Below are 24305 nucleotides of genomic sequence, written 5' to 3' on the forward strand. Positions count from 1 at the left end.
TGCACACGTGAATAGTGACTCGTCACTGAACAGATAACAGAAGTGGGATAACAGATAACAGAAGCTCATGGCCATGGCTGCACCCTTGCTCAGCTGTTGTCAGTGGCCCTTTTTTTATGTTGTGAACCTTTGTTCTTATATAATTTTTATTCTTGTACTTAAAAATCACATGTCTTAATATGTTTATAAATGCAAAAAGCATAAAATGTGAATTTTTACACAATGAGTGGATCTTTGCATAAAAGTGGGATTTTAACCTAAAAATGCATGTTCATTTCATTTAAAATGACTTTATAACCCCTTATTACACGTAGTTTTGCACACGTGAATAGTGACTCGTCACTGAACAGATAACAGAAGTGGGATAACAGATAACAGAAGCTCATGGCCATGGCTGCACCCTGGCTCAGCTGTTGTCAGTGGCCCTTTTTTTATGTTGTGAACCTTTGTTCTTATATAATTTTTATTCTTGTACTTAAAAATCACATGTCTTAATATGTTTATAAATGCAAAAGCATAAAATGTGAATTTTTACACAATGAGTGGATCTTTGCATAAAAGTGGGATTTTAACCTAAAATGCATGTTCATTTCATTTAAAATGACTTTATAACCCCTTATTACACGTAGTTTTGCACACGTGAATAGTGACTCGTCACTGAACAGATAACAGAAGTGGGATAACAGATAACAGAAGCTCATGGCCATGGATGCACCCTTGCTCAGCTGTTGTCAGTGGCCCTTTTTTTATGTTGTGAACCTTTGTTCTTATATAATTTTTATTCTTGTACTTAAAAATCACATGTCTTAATATGTTTATAAATGCAAAAAGCATAAAATGTGAATTTTTACACAATGAGTGGATCTTTGCATAAAAGTGGGATTTTAACCTAAAAATGCATGTTCATTTCATTTAAAATGACTTTATAACCCTTATTACACGTAGTTTTGCACACGTGAATAGTGACTCGTCACTGAACAGATAACAGAAGTGGGATAACAGATAACAGAAGCTCATGGCCATGGCTGCACCCTGGCTCAGCTGTTGTCAGTGGCCCTTTTTTTATGTTGTGAACCTTTGTTCTTATATAATTTTTATTCTTGTACTTAAAAATCACATGTCTTAATATGTTTATAAATGCAAAAAGCATAAAATGTGAATTTTTACACAATGAGTGGATCTTTGCATAAAAGTGATTTTAACCTAAAATGCATGTTCATTTCATTTAAAATGACTTTATAACCCCTTATTACACGTAGTTTTGCACACGTGAATAGTGACTCGTCACTGAACAGATAACAAAGTGGGATAACAGATAACAGAAGCTCATGGCCATGGCTGCACCCTGGCTCAGCTGTTGTCAGTGGCCCTTTTTTTATGTTGTGAACCTTTGTTCTTATATAATTTTTATTCTTGTACTTAAAAATCACATGTCTTAATATGTTTATAAATGCAAAAAGCATAAAATGTGAATTTTTACACAATGAGTGGATCTTTGCATAAAAGTGGGATTTTAACCTAAAAATGCATGTTCATTTCATTTAAAATGACTTTATAACCCCTTATTACACGTAGTTTTGCACACGTGAATAGTGACTCGTCACTGAACAGATAACAGAAGTGGGATAACAGATAACAGAAGCTCATGGCCATGGCTGCACCCTTGCTCAGCTGTTGTCAGTGGCCCTTTTTTTATGTTGTGAACCTTTGTTCTTATATAATTTTTATTCTTGTACTTAAAAATCACATGTCTTAATATGTTTATAAATGCAAAAAGCATAAAATGTGAATTTTTACACAATGAGTGGATCTTTGCATAAAAGTGGGATTTTAACCTAAAAATGCATGTTCATTTCATTTAAAATGACTTTATAACCCCTTATTACACGTAGTTTTGCACACGTGAATAGTGACTCGCCACTGAACAGATAACAGAAGTGGGATAACAGATAACAGAAGCTCATGGCCATGGCTGCACCCTGGCTCAGCTGTTGTCAGTGGCCCTTTTTATGTTGTGAACCTTTGTTCTTATATAATTTTTATTCTTGTACTTAAAAATCACATGTCTTAATATGTTTATAAATGCAAAAAGCATAAAATGTGAATTTTTACACAATGAGTGGATCTTTGCATAAAAGTGGGATTTTAACCTAAAAATGCATGTTCATTTCATTTAAAATGACTTTATAACCCCTTATTACACGTAGTTTTGCACACGTGAATAGTGACTCGTCACTGAACAGATAACAGAAGTGGGATAACAGATAACAGAAGCTCATGGCCATGGCTGCACCCTGGCTCAGCTGTTGTCAGTGGCCCTTTTTTTATGTTGTGAACCTTTGTTCTTATATAATTTTTATTCTTGTACTTAAAAATCACATGTCTTAATATGTTTATAAATGCAAAAATCATAAAATATGAATTTTTACACAATGAGTGGATCTTTGCATAAAAGTGGGATTTTAACCTAAAAATGCATGTTCATTTCATTTAAAATGACTTTATAACCCCTTATTACACGTAGTTTTGCACACGTGAATAGTGACTCGTCACTGAACAGATAACAGAAGTGGGATAACAGATAACAGAAGCTCATGGCCATGGCTGCACCCTTGCTCAGCTGTTGATAGTGGCCCTTTTTTTATGTTGTGAACCTTTGTTCTTATATAATTTTTATTCTTGTACTTAAAAATCACATGTCTTAATATGTTTATAAATGCAAAAAGCATAAAATGTGAATTTTTACACAATGAGTGGATCTTTGCATAAAAGTGGGATTTTAACCTAAAAATGCATGTTCATTTCATTTAAAATGACTTTATAACCCCTTATTACACGTAGTTTTGCACACGTGAATAGTGACTCGTCACTGAACAGATAACAGAAGTGGGCTAACCTGATATTTTGATATCGGATGACTACATCAGATATCGGTTGCGACAATATCAATATCTGATACCGTTATCCATCCCGTTATTGGCATCCGCCTTCACATCAAGGATTGGATGCCAATAACAGATTACGGTGTCAGATCTCAATTTTTTTAATATCGAACATGTAAATAAAATTTTGAATAATTTATAGTTTCACTGGGAAACATCTCATTGTGTATTTAAGATTTAGGATTTATATATAATAGGTTTGAGCATTATGAATATTTTTTAACTGTCTTATCAGTAGGCAATAAATTTACACAATCTATCAGTCCAGTCCATCCCAAAATGAACCCAGTACAACAAACACAATGGCCCTATATGTTTCCCAATATTACTCTTTGATATGCATTTAACATAGGAAGGGCACAGTGCACACATTTTTTCAATTTGTACTTGTCAAAAAGCATGTATACTTCTTAACTTTTTCCCCATAGGAGATATCGGGTGTTTATTTTTAAAATTGATATCCAGATATCGGATATAGTTATCTAGGGATCAATATCCAATGTCCAGGTATCATATTTAGATATCGAATTTGGATCCGATACCTGATACTGGCATCCATCACATCTGGAGCGCTATGATATTTGTCCTAATATCCAGTACCTGGAGGATAGTAGATATCCGTTAGATATCCTACATATGTGTCTGAAACTGCTCTGTTTTTGTTCGTATTGTATGGCCAAACACTAATCCAGACCTTGAGTTTTTATTTTTAGAGTCATCAAAATATTTATGTTTTTCCGGAATGACACTTTCTATGAGAAAATGGAGTTCAGAGATGCTTTTGAAGCAAATATGCATTCATGCATTTCTTATATAGGTCACAATACACTAGGTTTCAGTTATGAGACTCAATGAGGCCCCAACTGCTCAAACATTTCGTGGTAGTTTTTTTCACTCCAACAAAAATAACTCTGGTTTGTTCTAGTTCTTGCCCCAGAAGTTTTTTCCACTCAGACCAATAAATAACTCGATTTCATTTTAATTTGCTATTAGTAATTTTTTTACCACAAGATCAGTCTCTTTCATCATTTCATGTGCTTCCTCAAACTTCAGAAGAACTATCTCTGCCTTTTCTGACCTTTGTTCTTCAGACCTCCTTTCCTGTTCATAATTGTTCATCTTCAGCTAATGAACACCACAAAATTAAATTTCTTGACTTATATGTCAACCAAATTTGTAGACTTAATTTTCAGGTAAAAATTAAGAAAGAATAAACTTTAAAAAACAAAATACTTAAAATTATGTTTCCACACCACCATCTTCATTGCTCTACATGTCAATAGAAAATCAGAAAAATTAATAAACAGTAAACGACATAATTTTTAAATGATCTTCTTATCTTAACAAAAATACTGGACTAGCCTTGAAGGACAGATCTAACTCCCCTCTAGGAGTTAGAAAAAAAATCCACTAGTATGCAAATGTGCGAAGTAACATGAACACGAACACAAACATTAAAGTCCATTTCATGCAAGGAACGAATGTGGAGCCTAGAGAGCGAAGTTGCACAAGTGGCTTTCACATGAATGGATAAGGAATCAACCCAGGATATTCTGGTGAAATCAAGCCGATTACAAACTGAGGATTCCACCAAATTTTTAAGGTTTTCCCGTAAAATTTTGGCAAATGGCAGTTTGTTCACAAGCATTCGCCAAAGAACACGAACGAACCGAACTCTAACATCAACCGTTATTTCTGGCTTGTTCGGCACAGGATAAAAACTTCCATTCTCAACTTCCCTCCCCCCAAAGTGGGCCTTTGGTCACTTCATAGCTCTCTAATTTGTGGGTTTCGGTCATGGCCCAAATCCCTCTGCTTAGTGTATAAAATTTAAGGGCATATCAGTGGCCAAACTTTGTGCATCTTCTAGACTTTTCTTCAGACTGATCATCTATGAAGGCCACCAGCCACTACTCTCTAATTAATTTAAATTACTTCTTGCTAGTCTGATCGTTAGTCCACGTGTTGTTGTTTGGAAATAACAATTTAATTGTACTCGTCTTGCCAGAAGCGCCTTGGTGAGATTGGGAGCCCTCTAGAAGTAAGCTGGAGAGATCAGCAACTGCCTTCTCTCATTTTTCATCTTTCTTTTGAATAATATGGCGTAGCTTTCTTCTTGGCTTTTATTTTCTTTCTCAAATGCTCTTTCAAAGTTGAGAAATAAACTTCTTTTTGACAACAGTTCACACCATCCAGGTATTGTAAATCTATCTGATTATTACAAATGATAAAACCCTTTTCACTAAATAAGATATTAGGTTGGCATAGAAAATATTTGGCTAAAAGATGATCAGCGTGATTTAATGTGAGGGGTAAAAAGATGTTTTATGTTGTCGACCATTGTATTTTGAACTGACGACCAAGGTCTAAGCTGATCATTTGGGCCCTGGGCTTTCCTGTAGAATATTATCAATCTTTCAGAAAACAGGGCTGCATAAAATTCTGTATTTTAAACTCATTGGAGCAAAAAGTATCTGAACTTAATCCTCTGAATCTTTGCTTCTTCAAACTGACTTATTCCCGATCGTAATGTTTTAATTTTATTCATAGTATTAGCAATGACTAAAGAAATAAATAGGAGTGCAATTGAAAATATCGATTAGAAAAGTAATCAACTTGTCCAACGTTCTCTACAAAGTTCTATGTTCTATTTAGTCAGAATTATGTGATGATAATCAAATTTCTCTAAATTAAGCAATTAAATTTCAGTACAAGGGCTTAGTAGGTAGCAATGATATAGCACGTAAGTTAATATAAAAAATAGTTTCCAAGTAAGCTATTCATAAGTACAGCTCACTAGATAAAATGAATTTCAACTCTAACTTCTGATACAAGCCCCAAACCTGAAAGGATTTTGTGTCACTTTTTATCTTATGACCTCCTTTAAATGATATAACCCTCATTGGAGGGCATTATGGAACTTTGGGGGTAGTTTGATCTTGCATGATGATATCCACCTTGTCGTGGTCTTTCTGATGGTAACCACACTGTTCGATTCCCGTGCCCTTGCCGATATCCGCTCTGCCAACCTCTCGTCTTATTCTTGGCAATATCTTCTTGGCAATGGTAACCCTGCTGATATCTTCCATATACAACCTTGAAAGGATTCATCTTAATCAAAGAACTGAAAGAGCTTTTGTAATATTTTTCCCAATGCAACCACTTGACCCACTTCTTCGAGCATTCTGGTGCGAAACATTGCAAGTAACATTCTAAACTTCCGATGGTTACTTCCATTTGACCACATATCTCTGGGAGATAAGATGAGCTGAAATGTAATGTGGTCCCATGAATCTTATGTACCTCTTTCTAGAGTGAACTGATAAAACGCCACCTGTCTGAAATAATTGATCCATGAATTCCATACAATTTGACAATCTCTTTGATAAATACTTCATCAATATCTTTGGCTGAGAATGGGTGTTTGACTGCTATTCATTGTGGCTCTAGGAGATTTTATCTTCTTTGAGTGACGAGAGCAAGTATCTCAGACAAAGGCTTGGCTGCTTTAGAACACTCAGAGAAGTTCATGAACCCAGACGAAGATTCAATAAATGGTCAATTTATCACTCTTTCCGGATCCTGCAAACACAGTTTTAAACAAATCAAGAATGAAAAACACAGAAACTAATACAGAAACAATGCTGATATTACCCCCCTCTTCTCTATGGAGGACTTATTTTTCATCCTCTGCTGCTCCAGCCATAATTGATGTCCTTCCTCAAGAAGCTCCACGAACAAGTCCTTGATCTTGAGCATGGGATCCCGGTCAATGATCTCGCCGCCACTGCCGTACGCCTCCCTAAGAACTGCTGTCTTTATCCCCCCCTTGAGGGACACATAGAAGATACCGGCATGGCGAGAGAAGGCGTTGGGGAATGCATTAGACAGCTGCAACTCTTCCGCAAACTTCCCAACTGTCGGCACAGCAGCACGGCGGAGCACCGCCAGCGACAGAAACTCATGCAGCACTGCCACCATCCTCTTCTCCATCGCTGGCGATGCGCGGTCAAGGCTGCCGGTGTCAACGTAAGGCGACACATAAGGGAGCTCCAGCCAGTCCCTCGTCCACTCCCGCATCTCTTTCTTCAGCCGGAACCCCCCAGGTAACTGAATTTTGAAATTCGGCCTAACCGAAATTCCCCCGCGATCTGACTCTGCTATGGCTCGCTCCTCCACCACAGATCTAGCCAAGGATTCATCCCACTCTGCAAGCTCGATAAACTCTCCTGTTAGGCGGAATCGGTCTGGAAACTTCAGGATTACATTTGTGAGGATATCGTCAGGGAAACCAAAGTCGCGCTTCACATGGAGGAGCTTCTCCGTGAGAATTGCCTTGTTTTTTGACATCATCAAGAGCTTGGAGAGCTTGGAGACGACGAGTTCTTCGCAGGAGGAGCGGATCTGGCGCTCTTGTTCTAGGAATATGGTCAGGCGGGGCGAAGGCCGGAGGAAGGGGACGGCCTCTGAGGTCGGCTTGATGCGGTCACGGTAGAGGTCGAAGAGGAGGGGGTTGCGCTTGAGGAAGGTGGGGATGGTGATGGGGAGGTGAAGGCGATCGCGGCGTTTCTCGAGGTAGCGGAGGGGGATGGAGGAATTGGGCTCATTGAGGACTTCACGGACAACACGGGAGCAGAGGCGCCAGTTCTTATCGCCAGCAATGGCGGCATCAAGAATTCGATCTCTCCGCCATGCCACCTTCAGGCTGGAGACACCCATGGCTCTGGTTTTGAATTCAAGGATCCTGTTTTCATGCCATTTATAGGCCGGGCCGAAATCAAAATTGGATCTTTACCAGATACGATTTGACAAAATAATTGAAAATTTAAAATTGAACTCCAAATCATTGTACCTAAAATTTAGGGTCGTGTTGCCTAGTTCAAAGAATTAAGATAGAAGAATTAATACAAGATTGAGAGAGAAAATGGTTCAATGTAGGTCCATGCCGATGAATTTAGGAGTCCAGAGTATCACCTTTTACAACAGTGGACGAAAAGTATAACAAAAAGAGATGGGCATGATGCATTGTGAGAGATATAATTATAGACAGAAATGTTAAATATTTCAAGGCAGAAATGTTAAAAGAAATGGGCACGATGAATGGCAGATTGATAAGAGGGTGTGAAAACCGAGGCACCCAGTTGTAGGGCTGTGTTGTCCATCTACGAAATAAGAAAGAAAAATAGGAGAGAAAAAACAGTGACAGAGAGATCAAGAAACATACCAAGGTTGAGAAATGTTGAGAGAGGGAGAGAGGGGTTGCACTGCCTTCGCTACAAGGATGTGAACTAATGAGGTATTTAGGATAATCACTGCATGAAATCATGAAAGATGGTATAGATGCAAAAATAGGCAGGTTTAGTGAGAGAAATGGCCAAGAGGAGTGAGAGATTGAGGGTGACAGAGCGAGAAAGGAAGATAGAGTGGGAGAGTGAGAACTAACGGAGTCTGGCGGCGGCGGCGGCGGCGGCGGAGGTGGCAAAGAGTTGGGCTTGGGCGGTGGTGGGATCGGGGTTTATGGGCGGTGAACCGAGAGCAGACCGGACCGGACCGGACCGGGAGTTCGGTTGGCCGTAAAAACTCGGACCGGCGGTCCGGTTCGGTCCGGTCTGACCGAACTTGGGTCAGTCTACTGTGAGCTTCTTTCTCCGTGAGGAAGTCTTTCTTTCACTGTGCGGAATAGAACTGACAGACGGATAACGTTTCGTCATCCGTCCGTTCTAAAGTCGTCATCCTTCATTGTCCAGAGCGACGGATGGATGACTGGAGGGAGGGTTATCTGTGATATGTCATTTGTCATCCGTCATTTGTGACGAATGACGGATGACGAAGATGACAGACGAAAAGTGGCAGATGACGGATGCCTTTTTCCAATGACAAATTTATATAATATATTAATTAAAAAACCTAATTTTTTTTGTGAATTTGTACCAACTGGAATGTGCATTTAAATAAAAATCCATGGTTTCATAATGTTCTATCGGTATAATGTCTCAATTTATTTTGTTGATTGTGTAGAATTGTTGGAATATTAATCGTGATATTTTCTTAATATTAAATGTTATTCATACACTTTGTATACTCAGTAGATGATGTAATGATATCTCTTTTTATTTTGTATATTCTGTACGCTTTTTTGAACATGAATTGTGATTTTTTTTAATTCAGCTTCTTGTCAGAAGAACGTTTGTCCTTGAATTGGTTTTTTCACTCCACTTTGTACATAATAGCTGGTCAATGGCTAAAAAGGCATAGACCCAGTTGGATATTCATTGTTCCCATGAGAGAGATGGGAGACACCAAAGAAACATTAAAGATAGAAAAATACTAAAAGAGTGAGAAGTTCTTCATTGCATAGTCTAGCATCATCATTGTCATCTTCTTCTTCTTTGCAGTCACGCCGATGAAAACGGCCTGAAGAACAAGATTTTCCTCACTGCCAATCATCATCATTTTCATCTCCGTCGTCTGGTGGATCATTTATGGTCACCATTATCATCGTCATCATTCGATATCAACATCTTCATCATCATTATTATCTGCACCATCAATTATCTATTTAAAGTATTGGGCATAAAAAATGGATTTAATTTATATTGTGGATGGATTGGTAGGTTGCCCGACAGCTCAAGAGTGAGGAGCAAGATGTTGTATGCGAGCTCAAAGGACAGGTTCACGAGATTGTTGCATGGCATCCAAGATCAACTATTAGAAAGATAAGAGTTAAGAGAACAAACAATTCAAGAGAAGAGATAGGTAAGTCATCCATTTGGGTGTAGGAAATAGAAAGAAAGATAGGAAAAAACCAAACACGCCATGAGAGGGATAAGCATGCAGGGTAGGGGGAAGAAATGACCGACAGGAGTTAAGTGAACATATGAAAGTAAACTTAGTTTGGCTTCTTGGATGAGGTCGTTTGCAATGAAATCAGTCAACAGAAGACGATGAAAATGTCAGAGAGAGAGAGAGAGAGGACAGCTAATAGGGAAGGACAACTTTCAATAAGCAAAGTAAGTCAGAAACGCATGTGAGCAGATGAATGGATGTGGATTCTCTTTTTATCAATCAATTCAGAGATAGAGAGGTAGAGAGGGAATTATTTTCAAACCATAACATAGTGAAATCTCCGTAGAGGAGGATGTATATAACTTCTTGAAGACTGTCGATACTCAAGCCTCGCTTGTGGAAGGACACTGCAATAACGGGCGTAAGCAGAGTAACATTTAAAATAAAATTTTGAAAATTAATTAAAGAACTAATTACCTCGCTCATGTTTTCATATGCAGAAACATCGCTCTCATCACCGGGTTGGGTTGTCGGGCACATCCAATAGTGTAATACACACTGCAGCTCAATGCTCTCTACATTTAGACTCGCTCTTTGGGGCGTCACAACCTGACCACCCACTCAAAAGAGGTACTTCATGACCAACTTTGCGAGATGTGGATAAGCGCGCACATTGGTGATCATCCACCATTTAAGAGGGCTTTCACCTTCTTGAATAAGAGGCTCGATGAGGTAGGCATCCAACTCCTGCTCGGGTCTTGCTTTTGGCTTGGATTTAATTCTAGATTTGGCCTCTTTTATTGTCTTCACAATTGCAAGAGTAAGCTGCTGACCACCTCCAGCCTCGTGCACATCTATTTGATTGGGATGTTCATCTATACTTATTGAAGTATGGAGACAAGATCGCAGGTACGCATTGGAGTCTTCAAGGGTTCGAGGATCGATGAGAGCCATCTTTGTTGACAGATCAAGAAGCGCTGTTGTTGTGATGCATTCATTGCGACGTATGATACTCTCGTATTTGTCAAACTTGAACTTCATGGCCTCGCATGCATCACGAATGGATTCCCTTTATGAGCTTGGTAACATGCCCATCACAGCAAAAGTACCATCCCTGTCGAATTGGTCCATGACATCATTAAGCTGATCTGATATAGTCTTGATCACGACAAGCACCATCGTTGTAATGACAACCTTTGAACTACTTCTGATGTTTGTGGCCTCGAGAAATACTGATAATATGTTGCAAAAATCTTCCAACATCAACCACTCGTCCATCTCTAAGCTTTAATTCGTTGCACTCGTCGAAATGAACACACGCGCCATGTGATCAAGAACATCTCGCTTATCTATGGCACCTCGCAGCATAGTGTACGTTGAGTTCCACCTTGTTGGGTAGTCTAGCAACACCTTATAGTCATTTGGCTTTGCGAGATGCTTGCACATCTTCTTTTGTAGTCTACCCTCTCTTGAGAGGAGCCAGAGATAGCCTTTACTAGTTCACAAACTCAGGCCATTGCCTCCTCGAAGAAGGTCTTGGTAAGTCCAAACGATGTATTGATTGGATCTCTGACTTCGTCAAACACAAACTGCTCTAATTCCCTCGGTGTCTTGTAGCGGCTTTTTAATCTCGCTTGCACGATCAGGTTTAAGACATGTGTGACACATGGCAAATGTAGGTCACTTCTAGTTGTTGCATTCGTAACATGCAATCTTATGTCCAAAAAGTGGATCATTGTCGTGTTGTTCGCATCGTTTTTAGTGGTGATAGTAGATACCTGCATGTTACTCAACATTGAGATACATATGGTAAAGGAATTATCAGTAATGACAAGTTTGTATTGGAATGTCTATCACGCCTTCGATTAAAGGTTGAAATCTTCTATGACCTCAACGATAAGTCCGTTCATCGTCTCCCCATCATGCTTGTCTCGAATATGACGTAGGCCAAGCACCAGCCTCCATTCTGCATCGACCCAATGTCCAGTCACACTTAACAGGGAATATCCATTTGAAGTAGTCCAGGCGTCTACCGTAAGGAACACTTGGTGGACATCATTGAACCTATTCACAATAGCTACTTTTAGTTGGGTGTACACTATCTATCCATCTCCTTAATAGCCCATCATCCATACATCTTTATGTTGGACTGTGCTCTCAATTGCCATGCTCGTTGGAATTGCTCTATATCGGCAAATGACCATAGCAATGCACTATGGACAATAAGCCATAGAATTTCTTGCTTCTCTGTCTCTAAAGTGACCCCGTTGAAGTACTGATTCGTCGATGACAATTTGGAAAATACTTCTACAACAAAACGTTGTGAAGTTGCTATACCTTTTAGTTCATCATGTACCTTTTGATGAACCGTTTGTAAATGTCGCCAAAAAACATTGGTGCTCCCATCTTTAGGGCATTGTAAATAGCGTTTAACTGCAGGGTTGATACCATGGCACAATTCACATATGTACTTCGAGTTGTCTACTGCCATGAAATACTCGAAGATTTTTGCTCTAGGTGGCTTCCTCGAATTTTGACTCCGGCCTTGATGGCAGTTCCTAATCTCACTCTTTGTTCCCACTGCCGACCCAACGTCATTGGAATGGGGAGGCACATTGTCTGCACTAGACTACCTACTAGTCTTAAATTACTCTAGAAATATTTTTCCCTAGAAAATTTTCCAAATTTCTCGAAAAAATAACAAAAAATACCAACAATTTTTATAAAAGAATTCTGAAGAATAACCCATTACTAGAACTGGTCATGTGGGAATTTGAATTTAAAACTTGATGAAAATGAAATATGATGGCGCGACTTCATAATTTAAAAATTGAACTTTGAACTATATGCAGAACATTGCCCTAGGTGCAGAATTATTCAAAATGAATTTTTCATATCAATATGATGGCGTAGAGACAGTACCTGGCAATTAAAAATGTCTAATTCAAGTGATTGAACTGAAATCCTCTTCAAATTGAACAGTGATTGTTTCTACAAACTCAGATATTTTTAGAGGGGATATATGCAGTAGAAAAAGAGACAGCTTGAATAAAACAAAATATAGTAAACACAAATTTTTAGCTGTCTCTTTAGTCTTTAGTTTCAAAGAATTAGAAAGAGGAGAAGAACTAGATACATGATCAAGAAGAAGGACAAATAAGAAGATGACGCAGAATGAGAGTTGGAAGAGGAAGAACCAGGAGGAAGGAGAATTAGAAGGAGTTGAAGAGGGAGAAGAAGAAGAGCTGGAAGAGGAAGAAGATTTAGATGGAGGAGAAGAACTAGATACTTGATCAAGAAGAAGTACAAATTAGAAGTTGATGCAGAATGAGAGTTGGAAGAGTGACGGTAATGGTGAACTTCTGACCCTCGTTTGAGAGATGATGGCAACTATGGCGCCGAACGGAATAATTCCGTAGGCGCTCACATGTAACGGACGGGATTGACTCGTACCTAGGAATTCACTCAAGTGGTAGTTTCCCAAATAAGAACTCTCACCTAAACTAGCCCGAGCGCGGTGGAGTGCAGCCAAAAATATACTGTAGAAAATAATATAACTGACGCGCATGGGGGGAACGACATACCTCGTCGGTGGTGTCACCCGTTGGTGTATTCACGTGTGCAGTGGCCGGTGCGGGCAGGTGCGGTAGGGTCGTGTCGGACGCAGACACGACGTTGCTCGACAGGCAGCAGAGATGCGGCATTCAAACAGTTGCAGGAGGGCGAGGGCAAGATGGAAAGAGGAGCAGTAGCAAGGCATCACGGGCGAACGGTCATGGCTCAATGGACGCAACCGGAGTGGTCGATCAGCGCAGGACGGGCACAGTTGGTGCATGCTGCAAAGTGCAACTGGAGCAACGGCGCGGCTCTAGTGGCGTGAGGCATGGTGCAGACGGCACGTAGGTATAGCGTCAGCAAGTGACACGGTGTAGGGCACGCACGCCAGTTGCGGCGGCGTGTGCGTACGGCGGCAATGGCGCAGATCACACACGGCGACCAGGGCAGCGTGGGGCGCGGTGGTGACTGCGAGGTTGAACAGTGGCACAACTACGCAGTTGTGTGGCGAACGCGGCTATGCGGCCAGCGGCGGAGGGGCTGCGTGGCGGTTGTGTTACACAGCCAGTGGCGGCGCAGCGGCATGGCGGTTGTGCAGCACGGCAGCTCGGTTGCGTGGTTGCGCCGCCAATGTGGTTGCACGACCATCCAGCAGCCGCACTATGCGGTTGCCCGCTGCTCGGTGGCGTGGTTGAACTATCGAACGGTTGTGCTGTCGTGTGGCTGATGCAAGTGTGCAGCAGCTTCGCTATGCAGGTGCTCAGCCGCACAGCTGAGCAGTCATGTGGCTGATGTGGTGTGCAGGCGGCGCGCCTATGCAGCAGCCTCGCTAAGCGGGTGCTAGGCCACGCAGCTGCGCGGCTGCCGGTCACGTGGCTACGCGACGGCACTATCGCATGACAGTGCGACTGGCGAGCCCGCGTGGTGGCGCGGTTGGGCGACTAGTAGCGGCACTTTGGCGCTGCAGGGCGGCATGAGGAAGGCATTGGCGGCGCAAGGAGGGTGGCTAGCAGTGTGGCCGACAGCATGATGGCGCCTCCTCCTTCCCTTCTTCTCTTATCCTTCCTCTCCTTTCTTCTTCTTTTGTGAGACCTAGGTTGCACGATAATTCAACAACAATAAAACCTGATCTAATTGTTAGGGCGCCCATCATGCCCTTATATACGGGTCATGATGGCCCCTTACAAAAAAAGGTCCATTATGGGGCCCTTATAACATGGGGGCCCCCCTTTAAAACAAAACAAAAGAAACAAAAGAAACATGACACACAAGCATAAAGACACAAAACGACATGACACACAACGGGCACGAACATACAAACATAAAAAACATGTGCTGACTAAAATAAAAACAGTCGAATATGAGGATGTGCTTTACCCGGGTTATTCGAACCCGGGCGTCTTCACCTTCGTCTTGGCGTGCCAGTCAGATTGGACGCAAATCAGCGGGGTCGTCGATGATGATGCTTATGGCTCCGAAGACGTATCCGATGAAGTGGGCTGGCATGCTCCATCAATCCTCCTAGGGTCAGAAGAACTCGCCTCCGACGAGTTGGGGGTAGCGAACGGCAGCGGCTAAAGAAGATTCGGCCGTAGGTGTTGTAAGTCGTCCTCCATGATCCACGAGTCATCTGTACCTGTACATTCCTGCCAACACACCAAAAACCATCACGATACCTCGTCCCCTGCATAATCAATTACCTCCTGCAGTATACTCTCGATTGACTCATGCCAATCGGGTGAAAGGAGCGGGGGAATGGTCGTGGAAAACTCACTCACACTAAAGGGGTCTAGAAGGGCTGGGTTAGAGGAGGGAGAAGGGGCTCGATAGGGAGCCAGGTCTGCCACGTTAAACGTGGGATGATCCCCCACGAAGGAGGGATTTTGACTACAGAGGCGTTATCGCCCACTCGTAGGAGGATCGAGGACGGGCCGGCGCTACGAGCATGTCCCTCTCAAGATGTGCTCAAAGACAAGTCAACAATCAAGTCAAGGAGAAGTCAATGATTATCCAAATAGCCAGCAACTTACGCTCACAACCCTCTCTTCATTAGATCGTGGACCCCCATCTGTGTGGCCTTCCTGCATCATTTTAATCTTAGTCATTATAATGAATTATAATGGCTAGATTTGATTGAATCCCAACCTTAAGTTTTTTTCCTATCTATGGTTTAATCTGGACCCTCTATATTTGATCCTATGTATGTTTGAACTTAGATTTAATCCTGGCATATGCTTCCCTTTACATGGATAGGGTTCATGTCATGTTTTTACTTTGTGTTCCTATTGGCTGGCGACTTGCTGACTTTGATTCGTCTTCCTCAATATCTTGCTTTCTCACTCCCCCGCTCTCACTCTCTCTCTCTCTCTCTCTCTGTTTTCCGTGTTGTCCATTGCTCTCACTTTCTCTCTCTTGTTCTCTCCCCACACTCTCCCCATTTATGTTGTCTGCTCTCTCTCTGTGTCAATTTCTCCCTCTTTTTATTTCTTCAATGATCTATTAGAATTTTCAAGTATGGTCAAGGAGTCAAACATCCATATTTTGATCCTATATTTGGATGGTCAACTATAGAATTAATGTTGATCGAATCCTATAATTGGATGAAGTCAAATCTGTTTAAATAGTCAAAGCATTGACTAATTTCTGGTTTCTGGTTTTGGGTCAACACTTTTTATTTAATTAAAAATTTTCTATGAGAGGGTATATATCAAACTAATGTCTGAATGTCAAACAAAATTATATATATTTGTAATTAAGTATCTGAGGAATTGAATCTCAACATTTAATGGCCAGTAATTTGACAAGTAGAGATGATGAAAGTATCGATGCACCTTAGAGTCCCGTTCTGGGTCAACCATGCACCATTTAAATGAATAAATGAATGGAAAATATCACATTAGTACTTTATAAATGAAAGTTTTTATATTTTAAGTGTGGGTACCAAAAGAAATTATTCAACAATTTTTATGATTCCTACTATGTTCTGTAAGTATGGAACAATAGACCCTGCAATTATAAATAATTTATGTTTATTATATTTTACACAATCTGGGGACATTGGACGTCTTCCAAGGGTTATCACAAATACCCTCACAGATTTTGAACTTGGTGAGAAGGAGAAAGAGTATAAGAATTGAACTGTTATTTATGCAGATTAAAGGTGGGACGTCCTTTGCAAATCATGCTTTGATTGAAATTTATATTTTTATATCCTTAATGATGCATTCATCTCTATCTCTATCTCCATCTCTCTCTTACACATTTAATGACATATTTAAGGTGACTTTATGTACGACCTAGGGTACCATTCTGATCCCAAACATTTAACTGAAGAAGCCTATGTCTGCAAGAGAAAAGAAACTCCCATTTAGTGCATCGAAAGCTTCTCCATAACTCTCTCTCTCAAGCATTACTCAACGTGGAGAAAGAAGATTGAGTATCATGTTCCACAATTCATTCCTCCTTTTGGTAAATTTTCTTTCTTTGTCACTACTATATATTTCAGGTTATATAAAAGGTAGCTGGACATGCGAAATTCATTCATCAAAGGAAATGGAGAAGGAAAGGGCACGGTTCAATGAATATACAAGATGTACAATTCCTACTCATTCATCACTTACCTCAAATTGAATCAGATGTTGGGAGATAATCATTGAAGAATAACTTTTAGAGTTTGATCTTACAATATTTTAGAAAATAAAGAGACGACGACTTGTGGATTGAGAGTCCGCATAAAAGTGAACCAAGAGTAGGAGAAATTTGTTGAATGGGATTGAGTGCGAGGGAGAGGGCGAGTGAGCAAGAGATAGAGAGAGAGAGTGACAGGGAACAATAGAGAGGGGGAGAGAGACAAAGAGAGAACGAGAGTGAGCAGAGGAGAGAGCAACAGAGACAGAGAGAGAGTGAGCAAGAGAGGGAGCAGGAGAGAGAGAGAGAGAGAGTGAGCAACAGAGACAGAGAGAGAGTGAGCAAGAGAGGGAGCAGGCGAGAGAGAAAGAGAGAGAGAGAGAGAGAGAGAGTGAGCAAGAGAGGGAGCAGGCGAGAGAGAGAGAGAGAGAGAATGTGAGTAAGTGTGAGGAAGAGGGAGAGAGAGAGAATGTGAGTGAGCAAGAGGAAGAGGGAGAGCAGAAGATAGGGAGAGAGAGAGAGACAGTGGGGTTGTGAGTAAGAACGAGGAAGAGGGAGAGCGGAAGAGAGGGAGAGAGTGCGATTGTAAGAGTGGGGAAGAGAGCAAGCGGGAGAGAGGGAGAGAGTGCGAGTGTGAGCAAGAGTAAGTAAGAGGGCGATCGGGGGGAGAGAGAGAGAAAGCAAGAGAGGGAGCAGGCGAGAGAGAGAGTGTGAGTGAGCAAGCGAGAGAGCCAGTGTCCGGGTCGTGATTGAGAGAGAGATAAATGGTTCAATCTTGGTTAATGCTAGCCTTCTATGTGGTTGAACTTACGATTCCAGAGTATCGTCTTTTACTACAGAGCGAAACTGAGGCACTGTCTTTACTACAAAAATGTCTACACGTCTATCCGTGGGTATTTAAAGTTGTCGGGCTGTGGTGCTTCCGAGTGAAGATACAGAAATAGGAAAGAAAAAACAGTGACAGAGAGATTGTGAAAGATGGTTTCTGCTAAGAGAGTCAGTGCAGGCTAGGGTGAGCCTCCGATATGGTTGATGTGGTTTAATAACTGAAGAAAAGTTGCGCGCGAGGAATGAGATTATGTGTCGAGAGAGATATAAATTATTTAAGAGCATCCCTGCATGAAAAAAAAGGCTGTATGATGATATTGATGTAGCTGAAAAAATAGGCAGGCGTAGATGGAGATATGGACAGGAGCGAGAGGCCAGGGTGTTGGCCTGTTGGGTGGTATCAAGCAACAGTACAGCTCACTGCCGTGTTGAAAAGTTGGAAGAGGACAGAGAAACTGTAGAGAGAAAGAGAGAGAAAATAAGATTGATATTAGAAAGGAGATTTAATGCCGTAAGACCTACCTGAGAGGTGACGTCTGTATTGGATAATAGGTTAACAGGCAATAGGAAAGAGCCTCAATGCTTTTATTAAGAGGGAAATGATGAAAGGGACAACTGATGGAGACTTAACGTGGGGCAGGCTTGAACTTCTAGATAATGCATTAATGTACAAAAGTAAAGACGAATGGCTTAACGGCATGGTAAAGCTAAAGGAAATATTTTCATTAAAGAAATTTCAATGCAATAAATGCATCGTGGACCGTGTGTTGTCAACAACTCGTTCTGCGGACAAGGGAGGTATAAACACTACGACCAAAGGCCATCACCGTGCTATTAACGCGAGGCAACGGGCTCATGGATTGCTCGTGCAAGATCGTACAGTTGGAAAGTAATTAGTCTGACTGAGCTTCTCAGATCAATAGCTGCGAAAGCTATTCGTTACCAAGAACGGATCCGCATCTTGTTTATTCAGACTAAGGAACAGAACTTCCCATCAGCCTAAGTAGACGAGACTAAAAGAAGCTTAGGAGTAGAGAATAGCGTACACCACAAAATGATTCAAATAGTTGACGATACCATCCACAAAGAAGACATGTTACAAAATCACCCATAGTCGTAGTCACAACACGAATCACTCGTAGAGAAAACACAAGCACCAACATACACAAGAACTAAAGTCTAAGGCCAACCTAATCAAAGAAAAAGACTCCTCCATGTCGAAGACACGCCAAGCCCAGGTAAGGTTTTTAACGTTCCACTGGTACACTAATCTTGAGCTTTCAAGGGTGTCCACCACCAGCTGCGCCCCCGCCAAAGAAGCCACCGCCAGGCATTGCTCCGCCACCGGCTATGCCGCCACCGGGCATGCGGCCAAAGCCACCAAAGCTACCAAAGCCAGGCACGAAAGGGCCCATCATTGTACCGGCGCCGACCGCACCGGGCATGCCTGGGATCCTCGGAAACCCACCGCCGGGGAAGCCCGGGAACGTTTCCGGCTGCAGCTTCTCCTGTGGAACCTCCCTCGCCTCGCACAACGCAGCTAAGAACAGCGCGACAAGGACGAGCAACACTGTTGAACTCTTCTCCATTTCGCCAGACGACGTTTAGCGTATTTTACGAGATGTACGATACGTTTGGAGAGGAAGACTGGGGTTTTAAAGAGGGGTTGAGGAGCGGGGAGTCGTTGGGAGAGTTGCCGAATCGAGAAAGCGGCATTGAATTGAGGCGGCTCATAACTCAGCCACCCCTTTTTAGAAGCGTTTATTAAACGGCTAGCTTGAGGCTGCAGTGCGGTGGGCATGCTTTGGTCTGCCAAACAGAACGAACGAACGAACGAACGAACGAATAACGGAGTCGACGTCAGGGTTGAAGCCAACAGAGACGCTGGTGCTCCCAGAACCTAGGAAAAGCTCTAGAAGGCTCAAGAGCCCATCCTTACTGCTTGACAAGAGAGAAGAGCTTGAGAAGGGGACGTCTTTGTGCCTCTCAAGAGTTAGGAGAAGTTAGTAAGGCATCCATATTCATATTCATGAAGGCAGAAATATCAAAACGAAGCATTAGAGAAGATATACCCTTGATGTTCGATCTCTTCAGAAGATCAAGAATGGCAATGTTTCATGCTTAGATCCTTAAAAGATTTCCCAGTTATATACTCTTGGTGTGTTGGTATTCTCTCTTCTCTAATCTATAAGTATTCTCTCTGCTTGTACGTCTATGATCTTGGACATTGCTCTCTCATTTATTACAGTATCTCAAGTAAGATCCATTGCAGCTTGTGAGCCTGGGAGGCACTCGCAGTCTCATGAATTATTCATATACAGTAGGTAGAGTGCACGGCACATATCACGTCAGGCGCATTAAAAAATTCGTCCAGTCGAAAAACCGTCTTGGAGATTACAACCCATTTGCAGCGTCCACGGCCGCCGGCGCCCCACCGCCATCGCTTCGCTGAGCCAAAGTCATCGAACAAATAAACGGGTGCGAAAATATGATTATCTTTGAGAACCATGTACCTTATAAAAATCCACAGCTATGAAATTTGGCCATCGATTGCCGGATAAGTCACGGCAAGCATTCAACGTGGCGAGAAGCGATGCGGAGTTGTCTTTGCAGGCGGTAACCAAATCGGGAACATCGGGGAAGTGGTTCATGACGACGAGCGACCTGCTCGTCGACCTCATCGGCGACGACTCTGCTCTGTTCGGGCACTCCCCCTTCGTCATCCCCCTTTCTCCGTCTGAAACTTCCACCAAGTTAGTTGTTCACACCCATTACGATTTCCCCCATAAGAACTCTCCAAAAGAGAGCGATGAGTTATTCATCGTCTTTCGTATTAGTATTGTTTACGGATGACAGCGACGACTCTTCTTGAAAGCAGCAGTCATGATTTCTTCGCCGTTAACTAACACTGGTTTTCGACGATGACCAATTCGTCATCGTTCTTCGTCTGATTATTGTTAACAGATGACAGCGACGACTCTTCATGAAAGTGGTAGCCATTGTTTCTTCGCCGTTTATTTACTCTGATTTTCGACGTTAAACGGATTTACTCTGATTTACTCTGATTTACTCTGATTTACTCTGATCGTCCTTCGTCTTAGAATTGATAAACGGATGACAGTAAACTTACACTGGTTTTCAACGAGGTAGCGCCACTGATATGCGATGCCCTCTGAGGCCTCCTTTCCCGGCTTCGAGGAGAAGACGACGAGCCTCTGGTTCCGATCGATCATCTCCGCCGCCGTCGGCCAATCTTGACCGTTCATTGGCATCTCGGCCACTGGGAAGAAGAACTTTCTAAGGCCGGCAGCGGCGAAGGCCTTCGTCAAGCCCCCAGGAGAGGCCACGTAGTCCTCGATGAAGATGGTAACGATTGCGGCGGGGTTTGTCTGCAGAAAAACGCTCACCTCTCGAAGAACGTTTACCGCTGGTTGCTGGCCGAGCTCATCAGGTTAGCGAAGAACTGAAAATAGTTGATTTCCTTTGCGAAGTTAGCGAGCTTACGAAGGCCGTGAAGTTGTAGCAGTTTCCGCCGAAGGAGTGGCACAACCAGACATCGTTGTTGAAATCGTACATGTCCAGCATCAGGCCTCTCACCCCGTTCTATATTGGCGACAACGTAAGATAAATATGTTTATAGATAGAGAGATTATGCATAGAGAGGGATACAGATGTCTAGAGAGAGAGATGTATTGAGAGAGACGGAGATGAGGGAGTCAGATGAACTAGCTGATACAGAAAATATACAGACATGAATACTGTGGCAGAGAGGGAGAGGATATAGATTGGTAGGGAATGTACATCCGATATCTGGTATGGAAGACTCCGACATCCGATATTGGATACTGGATATTGGATATTGGATGAGGCAGATATTGGATATTGGATACTGGATATTGGATTTTGATATCTGGGTATGAGAACCATTATTCGGAATCAAGAGGAAAAATCAATAATTAACATGATTTAAGATGATTTTTGTTAAAAACCGTTTATACTATATAGTTATCTCGTATAATATATACAGCTCAATTTTTTAATTTTCTTCCATACTGGATAACAATATCCGGAGTTTATTATTAAACTTCGAATCCTACTGTCCCATATGGAAGAAAACAAGAATTTTGAGTTGAATATATTAAATGGGCTAGAATATTTATAATTTATATTTATTGGCTTGTATAATAAATACATCTCAGATTTTTTGTTTTCTTCCATTTTGGATAATAGAATTCGGAGTTTGATGTTAAACTCCAAATCCTATTTTCCCATATGGAAGAAAATAAAAATCTTGAGCTGTATATATTAAATGAGTTGCTAAATTAATTAGAAAGCTCTCCACTTATCTGCTAGCCCACAAATTTCCTCTTCAGACTATGTCATGACAACAACTATGACGAATTATATTTATTGTAACAACTTTTCTATGATGGATATCAAAATCCCATATCCGATATCGTCATCCTTCCTGAGAGATGGAGGATGACGACATCGAGACGATCTCGTTATCGGATATCGGCACTATAGCATCTGAGATTGTCATCAGAAAATGGATACCGGAAATTTGATTTCCGGTATCGGGATGGACAGAAAGATTCATAATATAAAAATAGAGAGAGAAAAAATGGATATTATAGATAATAATGTATTTATTCCGGGATAGATACAGATGGGTGGACGCCATACGTATCGAGAGACAGATACAAATGGATAATTGATATATATATGTTTATTAACAGAGAGAGATACCGACGGAAATGGATCTGGGACATATTTATATATAAAATGAGAGAGATATGGGTACATTGAGCTGGGAGGTGACAGAGTCCTGCTGATTGGAGGGCGCGAGGAGAACAGTGCCGGTGCCGGATTTCACCCCCAGCCTAGCAAACGAGTTGTGGGTCGTCAACCAAGTGTATTTGTTGAACGCAAGTCCTCGTCCCTGATTGACTTACAAGTAGAACATTGAGAGAGATAGATTAGCCGAAACAGAACTAGGAAATGAGATAAGAAAGCGTCCAAATTTGCGACGATGACCTTGGATAAGAACGGATCTTTGGGCTTGATACGCGTGCATCTCGGCCTAGGATTGCCGCTGGCTAGGCAGGTCTCGCAATGGAAACCCTCATCACAGTTGCCATTCACGAAGCAGGCCTGCCCTACCTGACCGACAAAGCGCTTGAATAGCTCGATCCACATTATAGATGATAATAAGGCAGACCTTTCTGGCTGAAGACTTAGCGACCTGGCTACCCATCACAAGCAAGAGCAGTATCAACAGCGTAATGTTGCCGGCCATCTCTGCACGGCGGAGTTGGCCCATGCCTGAAGGAAACATGGAAGAAGAAAAAGAACGAGAAGAAGATGAAGACGAAGAATAATGACAAGAAGAATACGAAGAAGAAAAAGAACAAGAAGACGAAGAATATTAACAACAAGAAGACGACGGCGAAGAATAATAATAAGAAGAAGAGGAAGAAGAATGAGAAGAAGAAGAAGAAGAACCACTTGCTTCCGAATCCCCAACTCCCTGATATGTATGAGTCTCGGTGGAAAATTAGTATGAACTAGATAGATATCGTCAGATCTATGGGTTCTTGGGCTTGTTCAACACTTGTCCAGCAGTGGGATCCTCTTCCCCGCCAGCTGCAGCGCGGTTGCAGGTAAACCATTCCTTCTGACTTACTTTTTTTAGGAGAGCCGATGAATTCGCTGAAATCTTGTATAAAGCCATAATTACTGCGGCGTGTCGGCAAAAGGCCGCTTATGAACGGCCTTTAAAGAGCTTGTAAGCCACACTCATGTCGCTTTACACGCTTAGCTCCGAGAGCAATCGCGTTCTTCAGGCCCGTCTGAGCAACTGTGTGAGTTCCCCCGGAATTAATACCAAATTTATGACTCTCCCAACTGGAGCGTTATTTTAATTGATACAGGAAATTGACACTAATGAATGGCTTTATCAATTCAACTGTAGTATTATCTCGTGTAGCTTGTCCTCTTGATATTATCAAACGGCCGTTGCGCAACTTATCATTTTAAATTTGATTTCTCCGAAAAGTATTGACCAGTAATGTCATCATTGGTTGGCTTCCAACACTTGCATGCATCATTGGTTCCAGTCTGGGTCCTGGTTTTTAGTAAGGACCTAAAGCTTACGGAAAGTTTGCTCTGGTTCAGGTCTGGTCTTGTCAGGTACCCTTGACTTGTCAACCCCCCCAGGAGAGGGGCACTCGGAAACTGAAGCGGCCCCTTCCATCTTGTTGTTCTGTGAAGAAAGGGCCCATTTGGGGTCCATTTCCTTTCTTATTTAAAGGGCTTTCACCCCCCCTTAACCCTAATCCAAATTTCAGCTGCCAAAGGTGTTTATGTTGGTTTATTGTATTTATTAGTCCTTGGTGGTTACTCCCTTGTCTTGAGAGTTCAAGAAGGAGATGCTCTATCGTAGCATACGGCAAGCCTACGCACATCACCAAGAGCCTTCGATGTCACTCTGGTGACCTATGGAGGTTTTTTATCTATCTCTATGCACCGTCATATTGATGTGTCTGGGTTGTTATATTCCGCGGT

At 41.9% G+C, this 24305-nt stretch overlaps 2 protein-coding genes across 13 annotated transcripts; both read right to left on the reverse strand.

The window, feature by feature from the left end:
• Positions 1 to 5666: 5666 nt before the first annotated feature.
• Positions 5667 to 8487, reverse strand: LOC144705964 (Ubiquitin carboxyl-terminal hydrolase family protein). Of its 3 annotated transcripts, XM_078578842.1 has the most exons (3): positions 8167 to 8434; positions 6597 to 7686; positions 5667 to 6524 (listed from the first exon to the last, which is right to left on the reverse strand). In XM_078578842.1, exons 2-3 carry the CDS (start codon positions 7659 to 7661, stop codon positions 6501 to 6503), a joined length of 1089 nt encoding a protein of 362 aa, XP_078434968.1. In that variant the 5' UTR covers positions 7662 to 7686; positions 8167 to 8434; the 3' UTR covers positions 5667 to 6500. The 3 variants fall into 3 exon arrangements, with proteins under 3 accessions (XP_078434968.1, XP_078434967.1, XP_078434966.1); XM_078578841.1 differs by having other exon boundaries at positions 5667 to 7686; positions 8386 to 8487; XM_078578840.1 differs by having other exon boundaries at positions 5667 to 7686.
• A 10306-nt stretch (positions 8488 to 18793) lies between these two features.
• On the reverse strand, positions 18794 to 23598 carry LOC144705555 (PI-PLC X domain-containing protein At5g67130-like). Of its 10 annotated transcripts, none has more exons than XM_078578302.1 (8): positions 23247 to 23597; positions 22984 to 23063; positions 22776 to 22901; positions 22543 to 22680; positions 21243 to 21341; positions 20869 to 21172; positions 20252 to 20475; positions 18794 to 20186 (listed from the first exon to the last, which is right to left on the reverse strand). In XM_078578302.1, the coding sequence occupies exons 2-8, from the start codon at positions 23059 to 23061 to the stop codon at positions 20133 to 20135; spliced, it is 1023 nt and encodes a 340-aa protein (XP_078434428.1). In that variant the 5' UTR covers positions 23062 to 23063; positions 23247 to 23597; the 3' UTR covers positions 18794 to 20132. The 10 variants fall into 10 exon arrangements, with proteins under 10 accessions (XP_078434428.1, XP_078434426.1, XP_078434427.1 ...); XM_078578300.1 differs by having other exon boundaries at positions 23251 to 23596; XM_078578301.1 differs by having other exon boundaries at positions 23244 to 23596.
• Positions 23599 to 24305: the final 707 nt, after the last annotated feature.

This window comes from Wolffia australiana, chromosome 7 (genome assembly GCF_029677425.1).
Source record: "Wolffia australiana isolate 7733 chromosome 7, ASM2967742v1".
Classification (NCBI taxonomy): Eukaryota; Viridiplantae; Streptophyta; class Magnoliopsida; order Alismatales; family Araceae; genus Wolffia; species Wolffia australiana.